Below are 23,630 nucleotides of genomic sequence, written 5' to 3'. Positions count from 1 at the left end.
TGTGGTTATTTTTTGACTATTTGACTGAAGAACTGCCATCGCGCTTCAGCATCTTGTTTGACACTCATTTAAAGTGAGCATGTGAGGACAGAATATTCCTTTCATATGGTTTTCACACGTTTCTTCTGCGGCTTTGAACTCTGACTCTCAGTTTCACGGGTTGATGCAACTCCGTGCAAATGTCGGAGAAACCCACCAACGCTCCCGGAGTGATGCAGTCGCCCCCATCTCCAGGGGTCGAGTGAGTGGCTCGGACTTCGGCCCTTGGTCGGCTCCAATCTGGTCAGAAATCCTCCCGCTGGTTCTGACAGGCTTGTTCTGCGAGGTGAGGATGGAGAGTTGGAGCAGTAAAGACGTCTCTCCCACAGCATTTTCCTTGTTCGTCGGCATCATTGAAGCAGGCCGCGCCGGTTTGCTTGCCTGAAACACTCCAGTAACTTTGTCAGGAGGGTGGTGTCAGTCTGCAGTATCTGCAACTGAGAGGCTTTTTTTTTTTTTTTTGAGGTCGTAAACCGACCGACCCTGTGTCTTGGTTTCAACGTCTCGCTGTGCGAAACTCGCTTCAATTCCCATGGCTTTCCTTCAGTCCCCGACCAAAAGCCTTAAAACCTTTAAAGCCCTCGTATGACTCAAACGTAAGCTCCTTAATAATTTAATTCTGTTTGGAATCTGGCATGATTGGAATGGATGGGATTATCACATTTGGTGACTAATGCTGCAGGTTCAGCAGGGGTTAGCTGATGTTACACTGTTATGTGCCGTAATAAACTGAATTCCACATCCAAAGTTGGGCAGGTCGGGAGTAAAAAGATAAAGATAAATGCAGAGCTGGATATGTTTTTTTTTTTCAGGGAAGAGCGAGTGTCGAAACATTGAAGACGATCAGAACTTTCTGTACGTCGGCGTCAGATCTCTGGCTGTTGGTGGTCTTGGCAGCGACTCTTCCACCACCTTTAACTCGGCCCTTCAAGCTTTTTTTTTCTTTCCGCGCCCTCCTCCACGCGGCTCGGGCCCAGCGACCGCAGCACAAGGCGTCACTCATCCCGCTCATGAGAGCCGCCTTTGACTCGAGTTTGACTCCTGGAGGGGTAGACGGGGTGGAGCCTGCCGCTTTCGAAAAAAAAAAAAAAAAAAAGGGAGCCCTCGCCAGCTCGGAGCGGGCAGCCACGTTACCACGCAACTGCAAAAGGCATACACAGGCACAATATTTATACGGCTACATAATTTTCCGCCTGCTCCTCCAAGAGAGCGAGTCAAGGAGTGTACAGTGAGACGGGGAGCGGGAGGAGGCGTGGGGGGGCAGGGCTTCAGGGGGGACCTCCAAATGTGAAAGTTGTGTGAATGGCTGGCCAGTGAGTGTGCGGGGTGAAACGTTTGTGAAAACACTGAGCCCTCTCAGTGGCGGCACTTTTTCCTACACAGGTGATGTTAAGTATTAAAGCCTGAAAAGCCTCCTTGTTGACATTCCTGTGTTTAGTAATGCTGACCTCTGACGGAGAAGTTCACCTGGACAGCGGCGCTCAGTGCCTGTTTCCACTTAGGCCACAGTGCTTGTCGCTGTTGGCCCGGGGAGACTCTGCTTATCGATGCGTGGCCGCGTCTCTGTTCTCGCCTCGGCACCGCGCACTCCTCGCCGCCGCTGCCCGCGAATCTGTCACGTTAGTGTCTGTCAGCCGCTGCCATCCAGCCACACCTGCTTTCAGTTACCATGTGAAATTGACTGAGGTTGATCTAACCCAAGGGGATCGACTTTGATGCTTCCAGAAATCATCCTTTATTACACACGTAGATCAGAGGACTTTTTTAGTCGCCTTATTGGCGCGTTTTCATCGCTCGCTTACATGTGAATGTATGGGCAACCACTGCGAAAAGTAGGGTGTGGGGCGCTAACCCTGCTTTCATTTTCACAAGCACAAACGTCCTTTCATGAAAAAAAAGAAAAAAGATGAAAGGCAAGTGGTAAAAGCTTTCATTCAGTTCGTTTTTTTTTCAAGTAAAAAAATGATTCTTAGTAATCCAAACTAATCTATAACTACAAAACTGCATGAGTTAGCAACCTGTGCTAATTAAGAAGTTTGGCTAACAGGTTAGCATCAGTGGTTTCTACCTCATGTGTGCGCTGCCCTCAGACGGGCTTCACGCACATTGGAACCAGCTCAAGTGGATATCACTTTACTCACAGAACACAAAAAACACAATAACATTTCCATATTTTCCGAAAGTCTTTCAACTTCAAGAGAGTTGATCTGTTTCTGCAGCAATTCTTCGCCCAACGATGTGCCATACATTATCAGAACAGTAAGGTCTTCGTAACGTGAGTTTTTTAAGTCTCCCCAAAAAGTATCTCTGGATATTTATTTAAACATTTGCAGGATGCTTTAGGGACACGCAGGACTCTGGGAGTTTCCTATAGTCGTCTGGCTATTAGCAAGGAGTTTTTTAAAGGGCATTCCCCAGAACTGGCACTCTCACGAGTCGTGAGATTTGATCGGCAAAGAACATGGCCGCCCACAGAGGAGAAATCCCATTTAGCGAAGTTACGGGGGAGGGTCTAAAAGTGGGGTGTCTCATTTTCAAGGCCTCCACAGGACATCCGCTAGCTAAAAGCCCGATTGTTGTTGTCAATTTATACTCAAGTGTGACTCATCCGTCTTCAGTTACGTCTCTGTTTAGCTGCCATTCATCTGTATTGATTCCTTAAATGTTTGTATGTACTTCTCCGCAGTTGAGACATCAGCAGTGGAGTCTTGTTATGGAGAGTGCTGTGCCATCAGACCGTGGAAACTACACCTGTTTGGTCCAGAACAAGTACGGAACCATCACCCACACCTACCAGCTGGACGTGCTGGGTAACTGGACTTCTTCTTGGACGGCCTTGCTCGTGTCCATCTTGTTACGTTGTGTGATGGTGATGCTCTTTCTCCGTCCCCATCAGAGCGCTCGCCTCACAGACCCATCCTGCAGGCCGGCCTGCCAGCCAATCAGACGGTGCAAGTGGGCAGCGATGTGGAGTTCCACTGTAAAGTGTACAGCGACGCCCAGCCTCACATTCAGTGGCTGAAGCATATCGAGGTGAACGGCAGCCGCTACGGGCCCGACGGCGTTCCCTACGTCAACATCCTGAAGGTGAGTGGCGGGTCGTGTGTTTCACTCTGCAAAGCGTCCACAGACAATTTAGCAGGCTGTGAATGTGAAATCGATGAAATGAAGGCCTGGAAAGGTTCACCACATCGCTGCGCCCTTGAAGTTTAAATTTGGTTTGGACTCACAAACGGAGAAGACATAAGCAGTGTGGTAACGTTCGCTGGTCTTCTGATTTGTTGAACCGTTGCAGTGCGTTATGGGACCAGTGTTCAGTGTGTAGAAAGGGTTTTTATGTCAGCGTCATTGTCTGTAATGAAGTAATGTCCACAGCTAATTCAGAGATTAGGTTAGATATCACTGAGGAATATTGCAAGATTCCGTCAGGCCCTACGTTATTGATCCATGTATTGATACTGAGACAATAAATATCCGCCCATTCTAAAAGCATTGTCTCACAAAAAGCCTACTGCAATTCTTAAGGACGCCATGCGATCGCCACTGTTCGTAACATGCTCCGTACACCACCAAAATAAAATCTAAACTGCAAAATACTCACTTTGTGTGACAGTTGCGGTGAGTGTGGTGGACTTTGGTTCACGATTGTAGTCTTAAACTTAATATGGGGAATAGCAATCCTCAGGATCCTCTGTTGTGTGAACATTTCATGACACTAGAGCCTGGGCCCAAAGTCGCTGTCATTCATGTGAAATTGACTGACCATGGCTTGTATTTCCTCTCACGTGGCCTCAGCACAGTCACTAAATTCAGATTTTTTTAAGAGACAAAGGTATTGTGAATTTGACTTTATCTGTATCGTGATATTATCGTTATCGTGGGTACAATGTGGTGATAGTATCGTATCATGAGGGACCAGGTGATACCCAGCCCCAGCGTCCAGACGTTTGTTTCACCGCTGGACGATCTTAGCTGAACAACAACAAACGTGTGTTGTGCAAACTGAGCAAAAAAAACACCACAAGAATCCTCCAAAACAAACTAGTTATATGCCATTACATTTTCAGTCTCCAACTGCAGGCCTTCTTTTTGCCAACCCTAAAACATGCACGTTTTTTCCCCTTATTTTTTACTGCGCTTCTTCAAGTTAGTCGCTTGTTTCGTCACCAGATTTTTGTCTTGACTGCGGCAGTTAGCGACAACAAACTAACAAGAGTCAGATCAGAGAGAAGAGTCAATCTAAAGTCAGCATTAAGCAGCAGGAGGAATAGAACCACAGAGACCAACTGTGCGTGAGGGTTTATGAGGTCATCAGGTGAATCACACACGGTGCGACTGATTGGCTAAAACTGCTTTCAGGTGGACAGGAGATGAACGGAGCTCTACTCCAAGTCTCTGAGAGGTGAACAGATGCTTAAGTCATTATGAATGAAACACGTGAATCTGAGTCTGTTATTGAAGCGTAATTACAGGAGCTCCTGTTGCTCATGGGAAGCCGGAGCTGCCACTTTGGCTGCATGTGTTAAATAAAACTCTTGTTTGTCTAGTTTTCGAGCAGAGGGTATATTCTTAGAGGGGCGGACTACACCCTTTTCTTTCTTATTTTGGGGGTGAGGAGCGGAGACTTTCATCAAAAGGAAAATGCCCTCTGCCTTCTCATTTGGATTCCCCATTTTCTCTTCGCTCAAGAGAGTGAGGGAATAAAACAAACATCTGGTTTAGACTAAGTTAACTGCTGTGGTGGCGGCAACACAGGGAGAGAGACGGGCTCGGCAAAACCGCCGCTGCCGTCAGATGTGCTGCGTCGCGTGGTTTCAGGAGGAGGAGGAGGAGGGAAGAGGCGCAGCAAAGAAAAGCCATGGAAAAAATGAGTGGAGAAACACAAGGAAGGGCAGAGTCAGCAGAGACAACCTCAGGCTGGGGATGGAGAGAACAGGGAGACTGATGATCAGACGGTTCTTCAGCTTGGAATTTGACTGGTTGTCTTCTGCTATTCAAGCCTCCTTCTTCATAATTGTGGAGATATTGATTCATGAAACATAAACCACGACCTCCCTCTTTATCTCAGCATTAGAATGAACAGATCAAGTCCAAGAAATGTCGGCGTGATCTGTGAAATCCCTCAGAATGACGGAAAATGAGCTCTTTATTTTGGAGCTGGTGGCAACAAATGAAGCTCCGCTCCCGACTTTGTTCCTCAAACGCCACATCTTCAAAGACAGATGCTCGAATTAGCGGCGTTTAGCCGAATTAAAGCGCTTGTTCTTCCGTCCCTGACTCACCCGCGGCTCCTGTTGCTGAGCTTGTTTTCGTCTTGTTAAATGAAAAGCTCGCTGCCTGGGTGGCGCTGCAGTCCACCACAAACAATTAGCAGTCAAGTTTTGCTCTGTCAGTTGTTTGATTCCTGTATTAGAGCGATGACATGAGACGTATGAGGCCCAGGTTGCGATGAATGCAGTGCTTTCATGCGCCTGTGTCGCAGCGTTTATTCAGCATCGCCGGGGTCTTTCGCTGTTTGTGGTACGGTGGCTGACCCTCAAACACGGTCATGTAAAGTTACCCTCGTATTGAGAAGCAGAAGGAGATGAAGGGAGCAGAGGCAGACGGGAAGAGAAAGAGAAGGCGAGCGAGGCCAGACCGCGGCTCCACGCTCTATATTTGACTACCACATAATTGAAACAGTATTTACCGAGATGTGTGTGTGTGTGTGTGGGAGGAGGAGTGGGGGGAGGAGGGGGGCGTCGCTCGGCCCACCACAGTGTGCAGACGCCCTGCAACATCTCAAGCTGCACAGTTGAACGCAGCTTAGAGTGAAAGGCAAGTGGTTTGTGTCTTTTTTTTTAAGTTTGGAACCTGGAAAATGAGTTAATGATGAGTGGGGGAGGGGCTGGAGCCCGCGATGTTCATTAAGAAACTGTGCAGTCTGACATGTTTTCTCTTTCATGTGCCTTTAATTATTCATTGACGCTGCCGTGCCTGTCACCAGCCGCCTGTGTGTGTGTGTGTGTGTGAAAATATGAACGTTGGCATTCTGCAATAATCCACCAGTAATGTGTGTGTTTGTCTGTGTTCGATGTTCAGCCATCAATTAGCTTAGCGTCCGCTTGGGACGGGCGACGTGGAGAAAATAGTTACCACGATAAATGTTGTAATAATCAGGATAAAGCCATGTTCCTTCTCCTCCATGTGTTGGACACTACAGTCTGTCTGGAAACTGTTTGATGATGGAACTCAGGAGTGGAGTTTGTCTCCAGCATCATGGTTTGTTGACGTCTCAATCGAACAGTGAACTCAGAGATGAGAAACTCAATGTTTCTGGTAGAAGCCGCTGGTGTCTGACAGGCTGCTCTGCCAGCTTTATTTAGGGGTTAAATGGAGTCGTCTGTCTGCTGTATCTCATGTCTCTGAACAGTTGACTTGAACTATGGAGCAGTCTGGACACAGTTCCGAGATGCTACTGAAGAAACATTAGAAACCATCAGGTGAAGAAATGATCATGGAGTCAGATTCTATTCTCCAGATCATGATACAAACTCTCAGTCCTTTGTCTTGTGTGGTGAAAAACCTTCACCGTCACAATTCTCTCTCCTAAAATGCTTGTTTTCCATGGCCTTATTGAAGATGTCACTCAGACTTTGAGGCTTTAGAATTTGTTGATGGTCCCTAACTGATGGCAGCTCGTAGCATTAGTGCTGCCTGTGAGAGTGTGTCCTCCATCTAATGGGGACGCGGAAGAGGACGCCGCCGCCAATATCCAATATCCAACTATTTTCACCAGCGCAGTGGGAGACCTGCATGTGCTGATGTGAACCTATGAGCACCACTCCATCTCATCAAAGAAACAGGGATCCAGAAACTCAGAGTCGACCAGTGTCATGATCAAAGGTTCCCTGGATTCACAATCACTTTCCAACTACCATGGTGAACCAAAGTCCACCACACTCTCCACAACTGTCACACATCGGGGTCGGCCGTCAAAAGCCGCGGAGCTGGAGAGCGCAGCGCCGTCACCGTCTCCTCATGTTCACGTGTGCAGGTCCAATGCAGCGAGTGTGTCATGTGTTTATGGAATTTATGTGGGATGCAGAATTGTCATCGTGGAGATTGTGTTTAGTGGTATATCGTGCCCTGTAAGTTATCACCCATCCTGAGCGTCCGCTTCAGAATCACCTGCAATGAACGACTTTTTTCTGTGTGTTTCTGCAAGAGTGACGGAGTGTTTTTTCTGTGTCCTGATGACATGACCTGTCTCGTGTTCCTTCTGCAGACCATTGTCAGTAAGCACACTGAGGCCCATGATAAGTTGAAACTGTCCAATGTGACCGCCAAAGACGCCGGGAAGTACTGGTGTCGCGCTTTTAACTTTGTAGGCAAGTCGGAAAACGCTTTCTGGCTTAAGATACACAACCCAGGTAAACCGCTGCTGTGAGCCTCTTGGTTACGGGTCTTCTCTGGGCTTCTCTGTGAAGGAGGACACTTTCTTCCCATGGAATCCAAAGCCACAATTAACCACCACACCGTCTGTGTATGTCCATCACATACATAGCTGCGCTGAGGTTGGCAACACACCTGGCTTGGTGTGTGAATTGTGGCTTTAGGTTGCTGCTGGTGACGGTGCTTTTTGGGTGTCCCCTCTGTCTGAACCCCTCTGCGCCGCTGGGTGTTTCTCTGTGGGCTCATCTCCGGTGTCTCTGTCTTCTCCTTTCTCCCTCCACAGACGGCCGGTATTAACACCACAGATAAGGAGCTAGAGGTCCTCTTCTTGACCAATGTGTCCTTTGAGGACGCGGGCGAGTACACTTGCCTGGCAGGGAACTCTATCGGCTATGCTTACCACTCTGCTTGGCTGACGGTGCTTCCAGGTATTTTCCTCTTCCTCGTCCCACTGATTCCTCCGTCGTTTACTCTGAAATCATCCTGTATTTTTACACTTGGAATGGTGTATTTGTGGCTGCAATTTTGATTCCACTGTCGTCGGAGCAAAGTTGATGAACAGTCTGTTTGACTTTCAACTTTATTCACTCATAACACTTGTTAAAGTCAATGTTTTCAAGAGTGAAAATAACAGCAAGAGCTTTAAGTGTGGTGACTGGTGATGATGAGGCTTCATGAAACAGTGTCCTGATTTTCAGACACTGTTTCATGAAGCCTCATCAGCCCATCCCTACTGGTGACAGTGTTTAATCGTGCTGATCGTATGAGGCTTCATGAAACAGTGTCTTCATTTTTACAGCCCTCTAGATGGCGCTCTCTGCTCTCCAATCGTCAAACACCTATTTCAATGAAACCTCAAGTCATTTTTAAACCAATAGCGCCACCTATGGAGCTCTGTATCATGAAGCCTCATGACTAGTATTTAAGATTCATCTATGTCTGATATATTCTCATCTGAAATCAATCTCTGTTTTAGCAACAATTAAAAAAAAAAAATAATAATTCGATTTTTAGATCAATAATGTGAAGATGCATTATTAAATGATTGACATTTTAGCAAAGTATGATGTAGACAGTTGACATTTTTACTCATTAAAACATTTCACAATAAAAGCAGTGATCATTAAACTTTTTTATTATTTCAAAATTATTGTCTTATTTCATAAACTTTTTTTTAAATAATCAAATTAATTTCAGGTTTTAGATTTAATGTAGCATTTTATATTTCCAAACAAAATGACCAAATTTAGGTTGAATGTAAACAGTGATCCGGTGTTTTAAACTAAAGTCTTTCATACGTCAGCGCCATCTCATTCAGTCTCCTTCATGATGGATGTTTTGGTGATGACATCACATTGTTTAATGCAGCGCACCTGAAATTGGAATATGACATTTTTGCGTGGATAATCTGTGTTATTTGCATCAATTTGTTACTTTTTATGGAATTAATAAATCAAAATGAAAGTGTTTCAGTCCCAAATTGTACCACGGAAGTGCTCACTCATGAGACAACACAACAGCGTCGATGCCGGGAAAATATTCACTGAGAACTTTTGTGACTTGTCCTGCCTCCCACCAGCAGTTAGCACAGAGAAGGAGGACTACTACGCCGACATCCTGATCTACGTCACGGGGTGCGTGCTCTTCATCCTGGCCGTGGTCATCGTGGTCCTGTGTCGCATGCGCATGACCACCCAGAAGACGCTGCCCACGCCGCCCGTGCAGAAGCTCTCAAAGTTCCCGCTCAAGCGACAGGTAACAGAAAGTAGATACAAGATTCGAATGCACCTTTCCTCACTCTTTCCAACCCCAAATTGAAACCAGTCCACGAAAGCACTTGACTTCATCAGACGTGTCGACAAATGAGTGCGGTAGAAAATGCGCCAGCTCGCGAGAGTCGACCAAACTTGCTCTTAACCTGATCTGCCGGCGACATCAAAGGAAGCCTCGGTGAAAGGTGTTGTCTTTTCGCAGTCTGTGAACTTGCCACGCAGATTAGGAGATAAATCGCACACTATTTCTCCTTCAGAGTGATGTTTGCTTTTTCTTTTCAAGTTCTGCAGCTCTCAAGGAGACGGCACTGGCAGAGGCCGGGGTATAAATAAATAGAGAGGGTTATTGAATGTCCGTCCTCTGCGGATCCCTGCCTCCGTCCTGCTGCTCCGCTGACGTACTGCGGACACTGGAAGGCATCACTCTGGTGACATGTGTTCACATTTATCTTGGAGCACTTTCAGCTCAGGGATATTTATGCCCCCCTGCCACTGTCAGTGTTAGTTTTAGATTTCACTGGTGTGTAACACACACTCGCCGCTTTACTATTTGGAGTGGAACTTAAAGTGGAGCAGCTGCGTCTTCAGCAGCTTGAAGACTGAAGTGAACTTTTGGTTCCAGATGAAATTCGGGTCACAGCCAAGGTCAACGTGACAGTCTGAAATGATGGGTAGACGGTGAGCGTCGATTTTTGTTTGAGGAATTAATAATTTGTTCCATAGTTGCACTCCTTTCATGCCATGTGTTTTGTATGTTAAAATGAGAATCACTCTGAGGAACCAAGTGTGGCCTTTGCAAGATTCAAGTCCCACCATGTAGGATGCATGAACAGTCCATTATGAGATAAATAAACCTTAAAATCCTCATAAATAGTTTGCGAAAAGTTTCCTCTCTTATGACTACATACTTTTTTCTCGGGTTCTGAACCCCGTGACTCAGCTATTATATGGATATTTACAGGCTAAAGAGCGTCATGCTGCCAAAGTATTGAGCCTTGTCACATCAAACCGACGACATCACGAGCACTATGTTGCTTTTAAAGCTCCAAATGCACAGTTTTCGCCCGCGTGTCAGCAGCTCCGCCCTCTGAGCCGATCTCCTGGAGGAGCGGGGACGTGAAGCAGCGGCTAATATTCCTGTGCGCTCTATAGTCTAGAATTTACGGTAATTCACATAAATGGTATTGTCACTACGACCATTTTTCTAGATTTAGCATATTCCATTCCACAGTGAAGTTTTTTAGTTACAAAAATTAGAGTCAATGAAGACCAATAAACCTACAAATTTAAATCCCATTGAATTCTTTGGGAAGAATAGGACACTCTGCTATAGTCATTGTCGAAATAAAATAAAAAAATATTGATATATTCAATCGAAACAAATGTAAATATCATTTAAAATACAACTATGCATATATGTTTCTATTTTTTAGATAACTATAAAAGTACAATTTAAAAATGGGCTAAAAATGTTATCGAAAACATATGGAAAATTGAAAGCATTTTTAAATATTATAAATAGAGGGTTAAAATTGAAACTGTTTCAGGAAATTAAACTAGCAATTCACTTCAATAAAACCGTGTTTCGCTCCATTGTTTTAGTTCTTATATAGCTTTACCTTCCACCTCTCTGTCTCTATCTGGACTATGAAATTCCATAGTATTCAGGCTGTACTTTTCCTAATTACTCCCAGTTTCATTACGACCCTTCGCCTTATCTTTCATCTCCCAAAGATTCCGCCTTCATATGCACTTATAAGGTAATTCAGTGAAAGTTCTTATTGCATTCTTCTGTAATCTTTTCTTCGTTTTTATAAAACTAATCTCCTGGTTCTCTCCTTTCTTTCTCATAACTTCAAGTAAATCTCCCATAAACCTTCTGGCATGTTCTATCAGATATTACTTTTCATGCCTCCCAAATCCTCGCAGCATTTTTTCTCATTGACCTTTTTGGAGGGAGCCGAGGCGAGGGGGTCTGGTAAGTGGGAATGTTTGTTTCGGGACCTGAAGCTGAAGGGGCCGCGCTGACAAACAGATTCTTCAAAAGCTGGACAGGGCCTTCAGCTCTGCGTCCCGCTCAGATAAATGGTCGGAGGACGTCGAGTCCCTGGGTCTGGCAGGAGAAGCCAAATGCAGTTTCTTGATGGATCACGGAGTGCGACCCACCTGTCAAGCGGCTCGCCTGGCTCCACATCCTCCGTCATTCTCCTGTGTTGCTCTGGTTCCTGCTGGAGTGCCACCAGCAGGATGTTTGCTGAGGATGGATTCAGGAGTCGGGCGCCGTTGATGTCGTCGTCACTCACTTCCTGGCAAGACTTTCTTGGATTGTGTTTGTCCTGAAGTCTGTGTTCCATCAGCTGAATTCACCCCCAGTGCCACAATGTGGAGTTTGTCGCTGTAAATTGCTTTATATTGTAGCGAGAATAGGTGCTCCCAGGCATCATCATGTTGTTGTGATCCAAATGAAATTGTCATCAAAAGTGGTGCCGGTTCTCCACCCATTTTTGACCCTGATCCGGATCCTCGGTTCGGTTTGGGGTTTGGGCATGTACCTCCCCCAGGAAACATCTGAGAAGCATCCTGATCAGGTGCCCAAACCACCTTATCTGGCTCCTCTCCAGCCGGAGGAGCTGTGGATGTACGTTGAGCCTTTCCAGTCCTAACCCTATCCCCAAAACTGACAACCTGCCAGTTGGATCAGCGATCTTGTCCTTTGGGTCATTACCCAAAGCCTTGGGTCATAGCTGGGGCTTGGAACATGGAGTGACCGGAAAAGGGAGGGCAATACCTTCTGGCTGACTGCTCTCCTAAGTGCAGCTCTTGCTCCCTTTCCCCTCACTTGTGAACAAGACCCAGAGATACTTGAATTCCTCTAGTCGTGGCGAAGACTCCCTTCTGGAGTGGGTGATTCTCCCTTTTCTGGCTGAAAGCCATGGACTCAGACTTGGAATGTCCCAGTGCAAGACCAGCGATTCAAAAGCCCCCCCCCCAAAAAAAAACAAAAAAAAAAAAAAACATTGACCAATGGCTGCCCTGGTGGAATCCAATTCCCACTGGGAACTATTTACTTCTTACTGTTGCAATGCGAACCAAACTCTGACTGTACAGATTCTGTGGCTCATAAAAACAAGTCGTCCACCCCATATTCCTGGAGTACCCCCACACCACCACCTCCTCCTGACCAGCCACAGGACTGAACTGTTAATTCTGTCCCCTTGTTATTCAAGAGTTTGCCCCCTTGTGTGTTCATGTTGGACACCCCTGTACTTCAGTATCAAACCATTGTCCACTACTCCTGTCACCTCCTCCATTTGCTCGTCGCCTCCTCTTTTCAGAGACTATAACAGTCTTGTCTTTTTGCACCCAAGCAGGTGTCCTTGGATTCCAACTCCTCCATGAACTCCAACACCCCGCTGGTCAGGATCGCCCGACTGTCCTCCAGTGACGGACCCATGTTGGCCAACGTCTTGGAGCTGGAGCTGCCTTCCGATCCCAAGTGGGAGTTTTCTCGCACGCGGTGAGAGATATTTCTGCCATAGTTGTCAGTGGCAGCAGTGGAACGGATTGATGACCAATGTTCTGTTTCAGGCTAACCTTGGGTAAACCACTGGGCGAGGGCTGTTTCGGTCAGGTGGTGATGGCTGAGGCCATCGGTATTGACAAGGAAAAGCCCAATAAGCCTCTGACTGTTGCTGTGAAAATGCTGAAAGGTACGTCGGCAACTATTTTCCCTCGCCACTTTCAGAGTGTCATTCATTTCAACGCTCTATTTCAGACGATGCGACCGACAAGGATCTATCAGATTTGGTGTCAGAGATGGAGATGATGAAGATGATTGGCAAGCACAAGAATATTATCAACCTGCTGGGAGCGTGCACTCAAGATGGTGAGTCACCATGGAAAGACGAATCAACGTGACATAGGTGAAGGAGTCACCGGGATGACTGTGTCGGCTGCAGGTCCACTGTATGTGCTGGTGGAGTACGCCTCCAAGGGAAACCTCAGAGAGTACCTGCGAGCGCGTCGACCCCCAGGAATGGATTATTCCTTTGACACCTGCAAGATTCCGGATGAGCAGTTGACCTTTAAGGACCTGGTGTCCTGTGCCTACCAGGTGGCCCGCGGCATGGAGTACCTTGCTTCCCAGAAGGTGAGTCAGTTGGATACTATGCTCTGACTTGGTGTAGCAGCAGTGTAAGTGTCCTATTCCTAGTACAACCAAGGGACGTCATCTCTCCGAGGAAGCATTCCAAGCCACTTTAACGGTCGACCCACACCTGAGCACCAGCTCATTTCAGCCACTCGTTCTTTCGGCCCTGACCTTGGTCTGCCCTTTGGCTCAGCTCATTCCTTATCCATACAGTGTCCTTAGTGCCCGAGACACTTCCCCGATCCATACCATGCTGTGTCCTTCTCCCCAGTCGCGAATACGTGAAAACATTGGACGAAACTCCTCCTCCTGATGGATCACCTTCTTTCTCACAGAGGCATTCCATTGACAAATGTTCACTAACCTCTTTCCATCCTTGTGGATTTTGCTTGTACGATTGTGAAACGTGAAAAATACTCGGGTAATTACCTTTAGTGTCTGAAGGACATTCTACTGATGTGTCATTGATGTTTGTTGTTCTTCTCTCAGTGCATCCACAGGGACCTGGCAGCCCGAAATGTCCTTGTCACAGAGGACAACGTAATAAAGATCGCAGACTTCGGTCTGGCCAGAGATGTGCACAACATAGACTACTATAAAAAGACCACGAACGTAAGTGACTTCATGTCAAGTTAGTTTTGGGTGGAAAACTCCATTCGGGGGGTGGATTTTCAGCTTATAGCGTCGAACTAGTGGCTTCATTTCTGAGTCATGTTCATGTGATACAACACAGACAGAGATAAGAACAGGGTAAAAGTTGTGTTTGCTAGAACATATTCACAATATCTTGAACGAGCATTTTGTTGTTCCATTAACAAGAAAAGCACTCAGAGAGTGCAGACCAGGGGACTTATTTTTATTTTATTATTTCTTAAGAAATATTTTTGCCCTAAATGTTTGTCATAAAATTGGGTACTTGCTCATACAACACGGTAGTAATCGAGGAAGTACAATTTGTGGAGCCAAATTATCTTATTATATGTCAGTTTTTTTTGCAGTTTCTCATGAGTAAAACACCTATGTTTGTTCACATTTTGCCACAAGCTAATGCCAGAAATATGTTAGCATTTTAGCATTTTCTGTAGTAAATCTTGATAAGTCTGTTTGGGACTAGAACTTAAAGTCTATAATTTTGTGTTTGTGTGTTTATTCTGGCTTAATTTACAAAGTTATCTGTTTGCAATCTTTGTTTTTAAATTACAATACAAATAGTGCATAAGATACTTGTGTATTTTTGAACGGTGCACTTGAAATACGCGCTGGGATTTAGGAATGTGGTGCAAAACGTCTACTGGTTGTGTGGTTGCCTAAAGTCCTCAACAGACCATTGTATGATGCATCGGTGTAGAGGTGTACGGCGCCCGAGCGAGTCAGAGTGTCACGTCATCCGCTCACCAAAACAATGGTCTGTGTGCTTCCAGGGTCGTCTGCCTGTTAAATGGATGGCTCCGGAGGCTCTGTTCGACCGGGTCTACACGCACCAGAGCGATGTGTGAGTGTTCATAAACTGTCACATGCCACCAGCCCACTCATGTGGAGCTGCTGTACACCCGAGGAATCCGGGTGTTGAAATATTCTGACTGAGCATGTTAACATCAAAAGCAAACTTTCTGCGTGTGAATATGGAAGACTCGCGTTCCCGCTGCCTTGCACAATATCTCCCGCTCGCTGTCATCTGTGATCACTTGATAATCCCGAGCTCAAGTATCCGCAGCCTCGCATTCCTCGCTGCGTTTGTTCTTTAATCTCCCAACATCAGACACTGCCCCAACATCTTAGCGCACTTTTATCAGCCTAAATCCAATGGACCCCATCGCAGGAGATAACAGGGTTCCGTGGAATTACCTCAAGATGTTCCCTCGGGCGGCTTTTCCTCGACGTTTCAATCGGCGCTCCAGACACGAACGCACCTCTCATAAGCCGCGATTGCTCGTGGCTTGGCTGCGATCAGGAGGAGAGAGGCAACCTCAGGCCAAAGGTCACAAAGTCAGCGTGCTGTGCAGTAGCGGAGAGGCTCCGAGCCTCCCAGCCAGCTCCGGCCAGACGCCGTGTCCCCAGCTCAGCCGTCCAAACCAAACACGGGCCCCTGTCAACACTGGCTTGCCCAGTGATTACGCTGCACTGGGAACGGGCCGAGAGCAGAATCAGCCCACTCTGTTATTTCAGCAGGTCTGGATTACACAGTCCAGCCTCCTTTTATACAGTAGTCGCTCTGCAGCCCGTTCGCTCCAACACACCCCAGGGGAGGCTTGTCTTTTGACCGGTGATGGTTTTACATCAAGCCGACTGCCATGAAACAGAGAGGAAATAATTAAAACACGCATTAAAAAACTGAAGCGCGAGAAAGGCCTGTGCCAGTCGCAACCGATACAACCAGATGATGAACTCCACTGCGCTCGGATGGAATTATACTCTGGCTGAAAAGTTCCCTGGTGGTCAGCTGGGGTCCATCAACTGAGTTTGGTGAAACGCTTTTCTCTCACTTGAATTGAAAATTTGAGCCCAAAACCGAATAGTATCCAATATCCACTCTGGTTAACATTATATTCTTTTTTTTTTTTTTAATATTGCATAAATAGTTGAGAACATATTTCCATACATGTTTGTCAAAGAAAGTTAGTGTTGAGATTATTGAAAATTTTAACATTTTTTTATGTTTCAGGCTTTTTCAAATCATAATACATAATAGTTAAAAAAAGCGTAACACAATTTCCCATTATATCAGAGGCTGATAATGTAAACACATCACACAACACTCATTGCAAACTGTAATTCTGTTCTCTCTTTAACTTTAAAGAGATCTAAAAACTTTGCACTGTATACAGAGTTTGGCTCACACGTCGGCATGATGACGGTCGGAACCGGCTGTGCTTAATACTTGACACCATTGACAATAAAGACGTGGTCAAGTAAAGAGGAAACGTGTGCGACGTGGGTCGCAAGGTCGGAATCATTTCCACTGGAGTTGAACTGCTACTCGGTCTCCAGTTGCTGCTGTCACCGCTGAAAATGGAGGATTGTGTTGCCAGATTTTTTCAAGAATGGGCGAGTGGGTTGGCAGAATTTAATTTTTGTATTTAAAAAACACATTCTATAACATCGCGTTGTCGATCAGAAGTCACACGTGTGCGTGAATAGTGTGCGTCACGCAGCACTATTCGCCTTCTGTGGCGAAGAGTCACCTGTGCTGCCTTTTACTTCACTATTCTGCCGAATATATTGACCGGTGCTTCCCTTTTTACGCCAGTAAAAGTCTCAAACCGCACACTTGAATTCCCCGGTTTCCTCCCCACTACACAGTAACGCACACCTCAACGCTGATGTCTCTCTTCACCCTCTTTTTTTTTTTAATTCCAGCGTTCCTACGCCGGCCCAGCCAATCCGGGCCGTGTTGTACCTTCTCTCCTGAAGCATAAATAATTAGATTAAACCTGCAGTAGCGGGAGGAGGGTTCGGACTCACTCTCAGCCCCACAATAGTCCACTCGCTTGATGGAGCGCCCATTATGTGATTACCTTCTCGCAGGCCTCAGCGCAGAGCGACGGTTGGCTGCCACCGAGGAAGAAAGAAGTCAAGATGACGGCGGGTTTTTAGTCGGACCTGCGTTTTGCTCCAGACAGCAGCTGCACAGAACAAAACAACAAACATCTGACTACATTATCAGCCTATAATAGATGTACTACAAAGTAAAATCCCAAGTTTGTTGGAGAACAAAGACAAAAAACAATGAGATATTGAAATGGTGTGTGACCAAAAGCATTTGATGATGAGGCCGTTCAAGTCCCCACACGCTCATTGGAATTCATTATAAATTAGCTTTGCCATCAGCTGCCCCTCCAAATAAACTTTTCATTTGCACATGAAAGTGCTCGCATGATGGGAAAAAATCTCAATAATTCAAACTGGCTGTCAGTCAAAACACATTTACATAGTCACTGCATAAATCACAGTGATCTGATGCTGTTTCAGAGCTGGGTTTTCGGTTGGCAAACCTGTCGTCGTGCCGTCATTCGGCATCGCATGTGCCGCATTTGGTCATTTAAGCTACGAAAACTACTAATGTACACGCAAACTCAAGGTCTGTTGCACGTGATTTCTTGCTGCGAATTGTTGGATTTCATCGGTTTGATGGTGCGAGGCTCAATATTTTGGCAGCGTGACGCTCTTTAGCCAGTAAAAACCCATATGTTAGCCGCCTCACTTTGTAGGCCGCAGGGTTCAGACCGCGAGAAGAAAGTCGTGTCTAACAGTCCAGACTTTTTGAACTGACTGAAGTCATTGGAAACCACTGTCACCAAGTCAGGTTTAAAAATCTAGACATAGAAAAGAGCACAGTTGATCTCCTTCCTGACTTCGGTTTGTGCTGGAAAGAGCTTTGTTAGCTCGCGCTGCAGCTAGCTAAACCAAGCTGGCTAAACTGAGCTGTTGTCACGCACAAGTCATACACCTTCAAAAATGGAACTATCCAAGTCAGCCCGTGCCTTTGACTCTCTCGGATCACTACGGAGTTCGTGCTTCTCTCTTGGGTGACCAGTTGGTTCGAGACCGTCGGTAGGAACTGGGACGCAGGCGCCACTTTCACTTTTCATCCATCTCACAGTGGAAGATATCATCCGTACCGTGCGTTACAGGGAAAAGGCGTCAGTAGAGTATAGAGACAGTGTGGTTTTCCTTGACTGGATTTTAAATCTGCTTTTTTCAGTCGGGTCCATCAACATTGCTCTGATTTTAAGCGCGAAACTGAATGTATCTGGTCACTGAGGATCAGGACACCTATCCTCCACCCTGTAGCGACGTTGAAAAGAGTTGCTGTTGTCTATATCTGTGCCTAAAGAGGAAGCTAGCAGAGGTGAAAAGGTACACAGTTAGTACCCATTCAGACAACAAATCGCTGGGGTCGGCAACAGGCTTTTCTTCCTGAAAACATGCGTGAAAAGACACGTTAAATATTAAAGAACCCATTGTCTCGTGGAACCTTCCAACCCTCAGGGTCTAATCTCCAAAGTCAACCAAATATTGACGGAGCGGCGCTCGCTCCCTGAATGTCAAACTGATTCTTAAATTGGTCCCGGCAAGTGTTATTGAAGATCGATATCTCCTGGACCAGACCAGGGGGGGCGTTCTTAACCCTTTGCTGCCCGTTGACGGAGAGTGTCTGTCCCCCAGCTGGTCCTACGGTGTGTTGCTGTGGGAAATCTTCACGCTGGGAGGCTCGCCGTATCCTGGGATTCCCGTCGAAGAATTGTTCAAGCTGCTAAAGGAGGGACATCGGATGGACAAACCCGCGAACTGCACGCATGAGTTGTGAGTGAATACGACACGCAGTGACACAAATATTCATATTGAAAGCATCGAGGGGATGTGCATACATTTGACTTCACGGCTTGATATTGTCACATTGGTCCAAGAAACAGGGTTGGGTGGGCTTCTATGGCGACAGTTTTTACGTGATGTCGAGGGGTCTGTGTACCAAGGCGTTGCTCAGAAGGACTAATGTCATCTGGTTGCAGGTACATGATCATGAGGGAGTGCTGGCACGCGGTTCCCTCCCAGAGACCAACCTTCAGGCAGCTGGTAGAAGATCACGATCGGGTGTTGTCCATGACCTCCACTGATGTAAGTGGCCTGCTCTTTGTCTTGAGGCTCCATTGCAGGTGGTTCAGAAGCCAGATAGGAGTGTGGGCTCATCGCTAGCTTTAGCATTGTCGCGCTGTTGACAACAGCAGCACGGAAAGCAACTCAAGCTGAACTGCTTCAACTGTTGCAGTGCGTTATGGGACTTAAAATGTGTAGTTGCTCCCGTACCTGACTGCTGGATGAGTTTATATCGTAGCTCAGCTCTGGAGAGCCCACCTCATAATACACCACTGTCATCGCAGTATAAAAGTGGGATCCTCCTGTTCAGTACTTTCTCACTGCTTAGGCGTCAAATGTCAACGTTTTTCAAGGCTTTCAGTGGCTGTTCAGTCTGCAGTGTTTTCAGACGGTGGTGTGTGATCCTTAAAAAATATGAGGTTGGGGTGATGGATTCACAATTGTCTCCAACCCCACGCGAGTCATAGTGATGGGCTCATGAAGCTTCATGAAACAGTGGCCTGGTTTTCACATAGGTGGCGCTATTGACTAAAAGAATGACATGAGTCAAAGATTTTAGAGTGCCATCCAGTGGACTCTGGAATTGAAGACACAGTTTCGTGAAGCTTCACAAGCCCTTCACTGTGAGGATGGTTGTGGTTTTATGCTTCAGCCTTCTCCAGGTCTTCTCTCTCATTGCTCCGCCTCTGTCTGCTAGGAATACCTGGACCTCTCCGTGCCCTTCGAGCAGTACTCTCCCACCTGCCAGGACTCCAACAGCACTTGCTCCTCCGGCGACGACTCGGTCTTTGCTCACGACCCTCTTCCCGACGAACCCTGTCTTCCCAAACCGCTGCCCAGTAACGGAGTCATCAGGACATAAAAACAGGGTGGGACTCTGGACCGCCTCTCCCAGACCCCTCCGCCCGCAATACTCCTCAGTTGGTCTTAAATCCTTTTGGACTCCTGAAACATTGAAGGATTTTGGGTTTTTTTTCGCCATTGAACCGTGTTTTTCCAGAAATTCTATTTTTATACTCGGGCCAGTCTTTTCTTACGGACGATCTGTCGGGGGTGGGGGGGACCATTCCGTGCCTACTGTGATCAAAACTTCTGAGACTATGACACGTTTGAGGAGAAATGAAGGGCATTTCTTGGCCAGTGGTTCAGGCAGCAGGCGCCGAGGTTTCGCCGCCAGAAACACACCAGCGTATAAAAAGTGGGTCGACACGAGAATCTTAAAACGCTTGCTCAGCAGAAGAGATGCATGATTCTAAATGTGCAGCCGTGTATTGTGCGTGTTCCTGATGATCGTTCAGGGGGTTTTCAGTATTTCGTTTGCAGTCAGTCTTGCCAGATTGGTCAATTTGAACGTTAATTCAACACAGATAAGCAAAGGATTGTTAGTTTTTAATACGAGAGAATTGATGATTTCATAAGGTAATTCAACTCTATGAGAAAATGATTTTTTTTCAAATGCACTTAAAAATTAATTTAAAAATACTGAAATATTCAATATAATTTTGACACTAGTTTTTTGTTTTGCCTCATAATATTATCATTTTTTCTGCAGCAAAACAGCAAAATAATTTTGTGTATTAAATCCATAAAATTATTTCCTTAAATTCCCTAAGAGATTAAAATAATAAAAAAAATAAAAATAAAAAAACAAGACATTATTTTATTCAAAAAAGTTAATATAATGAGACAACAACTCAAATTTTCTTCTTTGCCAAGACTGGTCTGTTACGTGTCATGATTTATATAAATGTATATTTAGAAAAGGATTTATTGTAAATAAATTGATGAAAATATGTATCATATTTCCATCAACTTAGAAAAAAAAAAGTTTGAAGATTGCAATCTAAAAAAAGACACTGTCATGTAAAACATTTAACCATCAGCGAGAGAAAAAAAAAAGGTTTTATTTGAGTTATTAACGTGTATATTTGTAAAGATATTTATAGACTAAACATATTAAGTTGAAGAGGTTTAGTCTAGAGCTTTAGTACTGTACAAAAAGATTTTTATTTCAATTTATGTTGTAACTTATTTCATGAGGCAGAAGTGGTCTTCACAGCTAGCAGACTTCTGTTCCTGGTTTCCTCTCTTCAGCTTTGTTTACAGTTTCGGAAACGGAGAATGTACGACATTTTGTGATTCACGTGTGATTCATGAACTCTTGAACTGAAGTCTCCTGCTTGATGGTAGAAATTCTTTTTTTTTCTTTTTTAAATCTGGTTTGCAATATGGAACAACAATGGACCGGAGTGGGCAGGAAGCCTTCGGCGGAATTTACCAAGCCGAGTGTCACGTGAAATGCAACAGTCTTTCAGGATTTCTTGCAATACTTGTGCTGCTTAATTTAATTTTTGTTTATACTGCTGTAGTCTGGAGTGCAACCAAACTTGACAGATTATAATCCAGCCAGTTCTTTGCTTCATTTTCTCCCATTAATCCTATTCTGAGGTAGATGGCGCTAACCCCGCGACAGTTTCACGCTTCATGAAACTGTCCTCATTTTCACAGCTCAGTAGGTGGCGCTCTCGGTTTAAAAATGATGTGAGGTTTCAATGACATAGTTGATCAACTCGGATTATTTTAGAGCAGAGAGTGCCCTCTAGTGGGCTGTGAAAATGAAGCCACCGTTTCATGAAGCCTCGTAAGATCAGCTCAAGCAATAGAGGTTGGGCCTTTAATGTGTTCAACACTCTTTCGACTTCAAAAGAAAGAAAATTGTTTAAACATTAAAATGGCATTTTTAATAAGAAATTGAACCTTTACGTTTTAAATAATGTATAATTATTCTGAAATATGTCCATGGTTATTTTAATTTGAATTTATACATATATATATTTTTTTAAGTTTTTTTATTTTAATCAATTCAGTGTTACTGGCAGCAACAGCTGTGTATCATCGTGACCGCTATTTTAGAAGAAAAAAACATGTTATTATAATCATATTTCACGTCTTACAAAGAGCAATTTGGCTTCAATGGAAACACTTGAGCGGCACGTTCCACCGAAGGCTCCCCACCAACCCCCCCCCCCTGCAGACGCTCCTGGTCAAGATTGTGAGGCTACAAACGTGGTCCACCTTGATCTGCGCAGACCTTGTTGTTCTCAAGTATTAAACCTGAAATGAAGGCATGTTGTGTCACGCACAGCAAAGTTTTATGACATAGATTTATGAGTATATCTGCTGAATTGTTCTTGTTTCTGAGAAGAAAAAAAAAGTGCCAAATTTGTCTTAAGTCTGTTGGAGAGTCCTGCCGAAGCCCAGTGCAGGGAAGGACTCCTCCATTTGTTGGTGTCTCCAGTCGCTTGCTGGAAGCCAAAACGGCATCAGGGTTGAACTTGTCGAAGAGTTTTGTCATTTACAAAAAGGGAAAAAAAAAGTGGCATTGAAGAGTGGATCAGAATAATTCCATGGAAAAGATGACACTTTGCAATGGCCTGGCTGCGAACCGATCCTGGGACTTCCTTCGACGTCCAGTACTGAAAGTAGTTTATTGTTGAATTGCCTGGAGAGTTTGACGGTTCTCTGTCCACCAGACAGACCAGAGCAAAGGCCCTTGTGAAGTGGAGTCTTGCACACGTTTGTTTGTCCTCCACGCTTGCTGTCTGCATCAGTCCAACCCATCAAGTGCCTGATCCAAACCGAGGTTGCTGAGTGAATGTATGACGGAGAGACTATCGCCGAGCTGGGTGTGAGGCTGAGGCGGCTGCAGGTGTCGCGAGGGCGCCACTGGTGAAACAGACGCTGGCTGTTTTATTTATTCTTCCATGCTGTGTCAAAGCTTTCCCTATGGTGAGAGTATTTTTATTCATAACTACCTGCTTTCTTTTTTATTAAAGAGCTAGATGACGATGACCACGGCGCTGGTGTCCTCTTTGATCTCACTCGCACAGTGACCCCAGGAAAATGGATTCATCTACTGACTGTGACGTTGACGTAGTGGTTTGAAATGTCTCGCATTTTCAGGGAATTTGTCTGCGTGTAAACGTAGCCCAAACCCTCCGTCTGGATTCAACAACGTGAGAGTCAGACTCCGGTCTGTGGTTGTTTACAGCCAAGTGATCGAGGGTTTACGTGTCAATAAGACAAACTTAGAGCCACAAAAATGGGACTTTGTGGGCGCCTGGTTTCCCCATCCAAACCGACCACAGTCGCATCAATATGAAAAATTCCGGGATCATTGGACGGAGTTTCCATCGAAATAATCAGAGCAGGGGCTATTTATTTAGCGCTGAACGGTTTAGCAGGGTTCACGGAGGCTTTATTGTAGCGTTTTGGTTTGCTTCATCTCAGTTCCAGATCAGACCCTGGAGCCAGATGTGGGTTCAGATCAGGGAGGATCCACGGTGAGTCTCAAAGGCATCTGCTGAAATGTAGTGAAGCGATATGGAGTCTTGGTAGCGCCAAAAAGACCACAAAAAATAAAGCTGGGATGGAATTCTATACACAAGATAACACCGCAAATGTATGTGTAAACACGTTTAACAAGTGTGAGATTACAATAATAATAATAATATCAATAAAATAAATGTCAATAAATAAATATGTAAACAGATTTGTATTTATTTGACAGATGTCGAAGTCTGCTAACAAAAACACTGGAAAAGTTATTTGTCAAGTGTTCTGGATTACCACCTGGCTCC

At 45.3% G+C, this 23,630-nt stretch overlaps 1 protein-coding gene across 4 annotated transcripts in view; it reads left to right on the top strand.

Annotated features, from left to right (window-relative positions):
• Nucleotides 1-23,134, top strand: part of fgfr3 (fibroblast growth factor receptor 3) — a 56,257-nt gene extending 33,123 nt beyond the window's left edge. For 2 of the 4 annotated variants that reach the window (XM_053844282.1, XM_053844278.1), the window contains exons 6-18: nt 2,726-2,849; nt 2,936-3,126; nt 7,757-7,901; nt 9,053-9,228; nt 12,614-12,762; nt 12,834-12,955; nt 13,021-13,131; nt 13,205-13,395; nt 13,885-14,007; nt 14,817-14,887; nt 18,562-18,699; nt 18,906-19,011; nt 19,688-23,133. In XM_053844282.1, coding sequence (XP_053700257.1) covers nt 2,726-2,849; nt 2,936-3,126; nt 7,757-7,901; nt 9,053-9,228; nt 12,614-12,762; nt 12,834-12,955; nt 13,021-13,131; nt 13,205-13,395; nt 13,885-14,007; nt 14,817-14,887; nt 18,562-18,699; nt 18,906-19,011; nt 19,688-19,852 — 1,812 coding nt within the window. In that variant the 3' untranslated portion in view covers nt 19,853-23,133. Of the gene's footprint in view, nt 1-2,725; nt 2,850-2,935; nt 3,127-7,306; nt 7,452-7,756; nt 7,902-9,052; nt 9,229-12,613; nt 12,763-12,833; nt 12,956-13,020; nt 13,132-13,204; nt 13,396-13,884; nt 14,008-14,816; nt 14,888-18,561; nt 18,700-18,905; nt 19,012-19,687 lie in introns of all 4 variants that reach the window. The other 2 variants (XM_053844279.1, XM_053844280.1) reach the window with 2 other exon arrangements.
• The last annotated feature ends 496 nt before the right edge of the window (nt 23,135-23,630 follow it).

Source organism: Synchiropus splendidus, chromosome 16, assembly GCF_027744825.2.
Source record: "Synchiropus splendidus isolate RoL2022-P1 chromosome 16, RoL_Sspl_1.0, whole genome shotgun sequence".
In the NCBI taxonomy this organism is placed as follows: domain Eukaryota; kingdom Metazoa; phylum Chordata; class Actinopteri; order Syngnathiformes; family Callionymidae; genus Synchiropus; species Synchiropus splendidus.
This window is presented reverse-complemented; position numbering and strand designations above follow the sequence as displayed.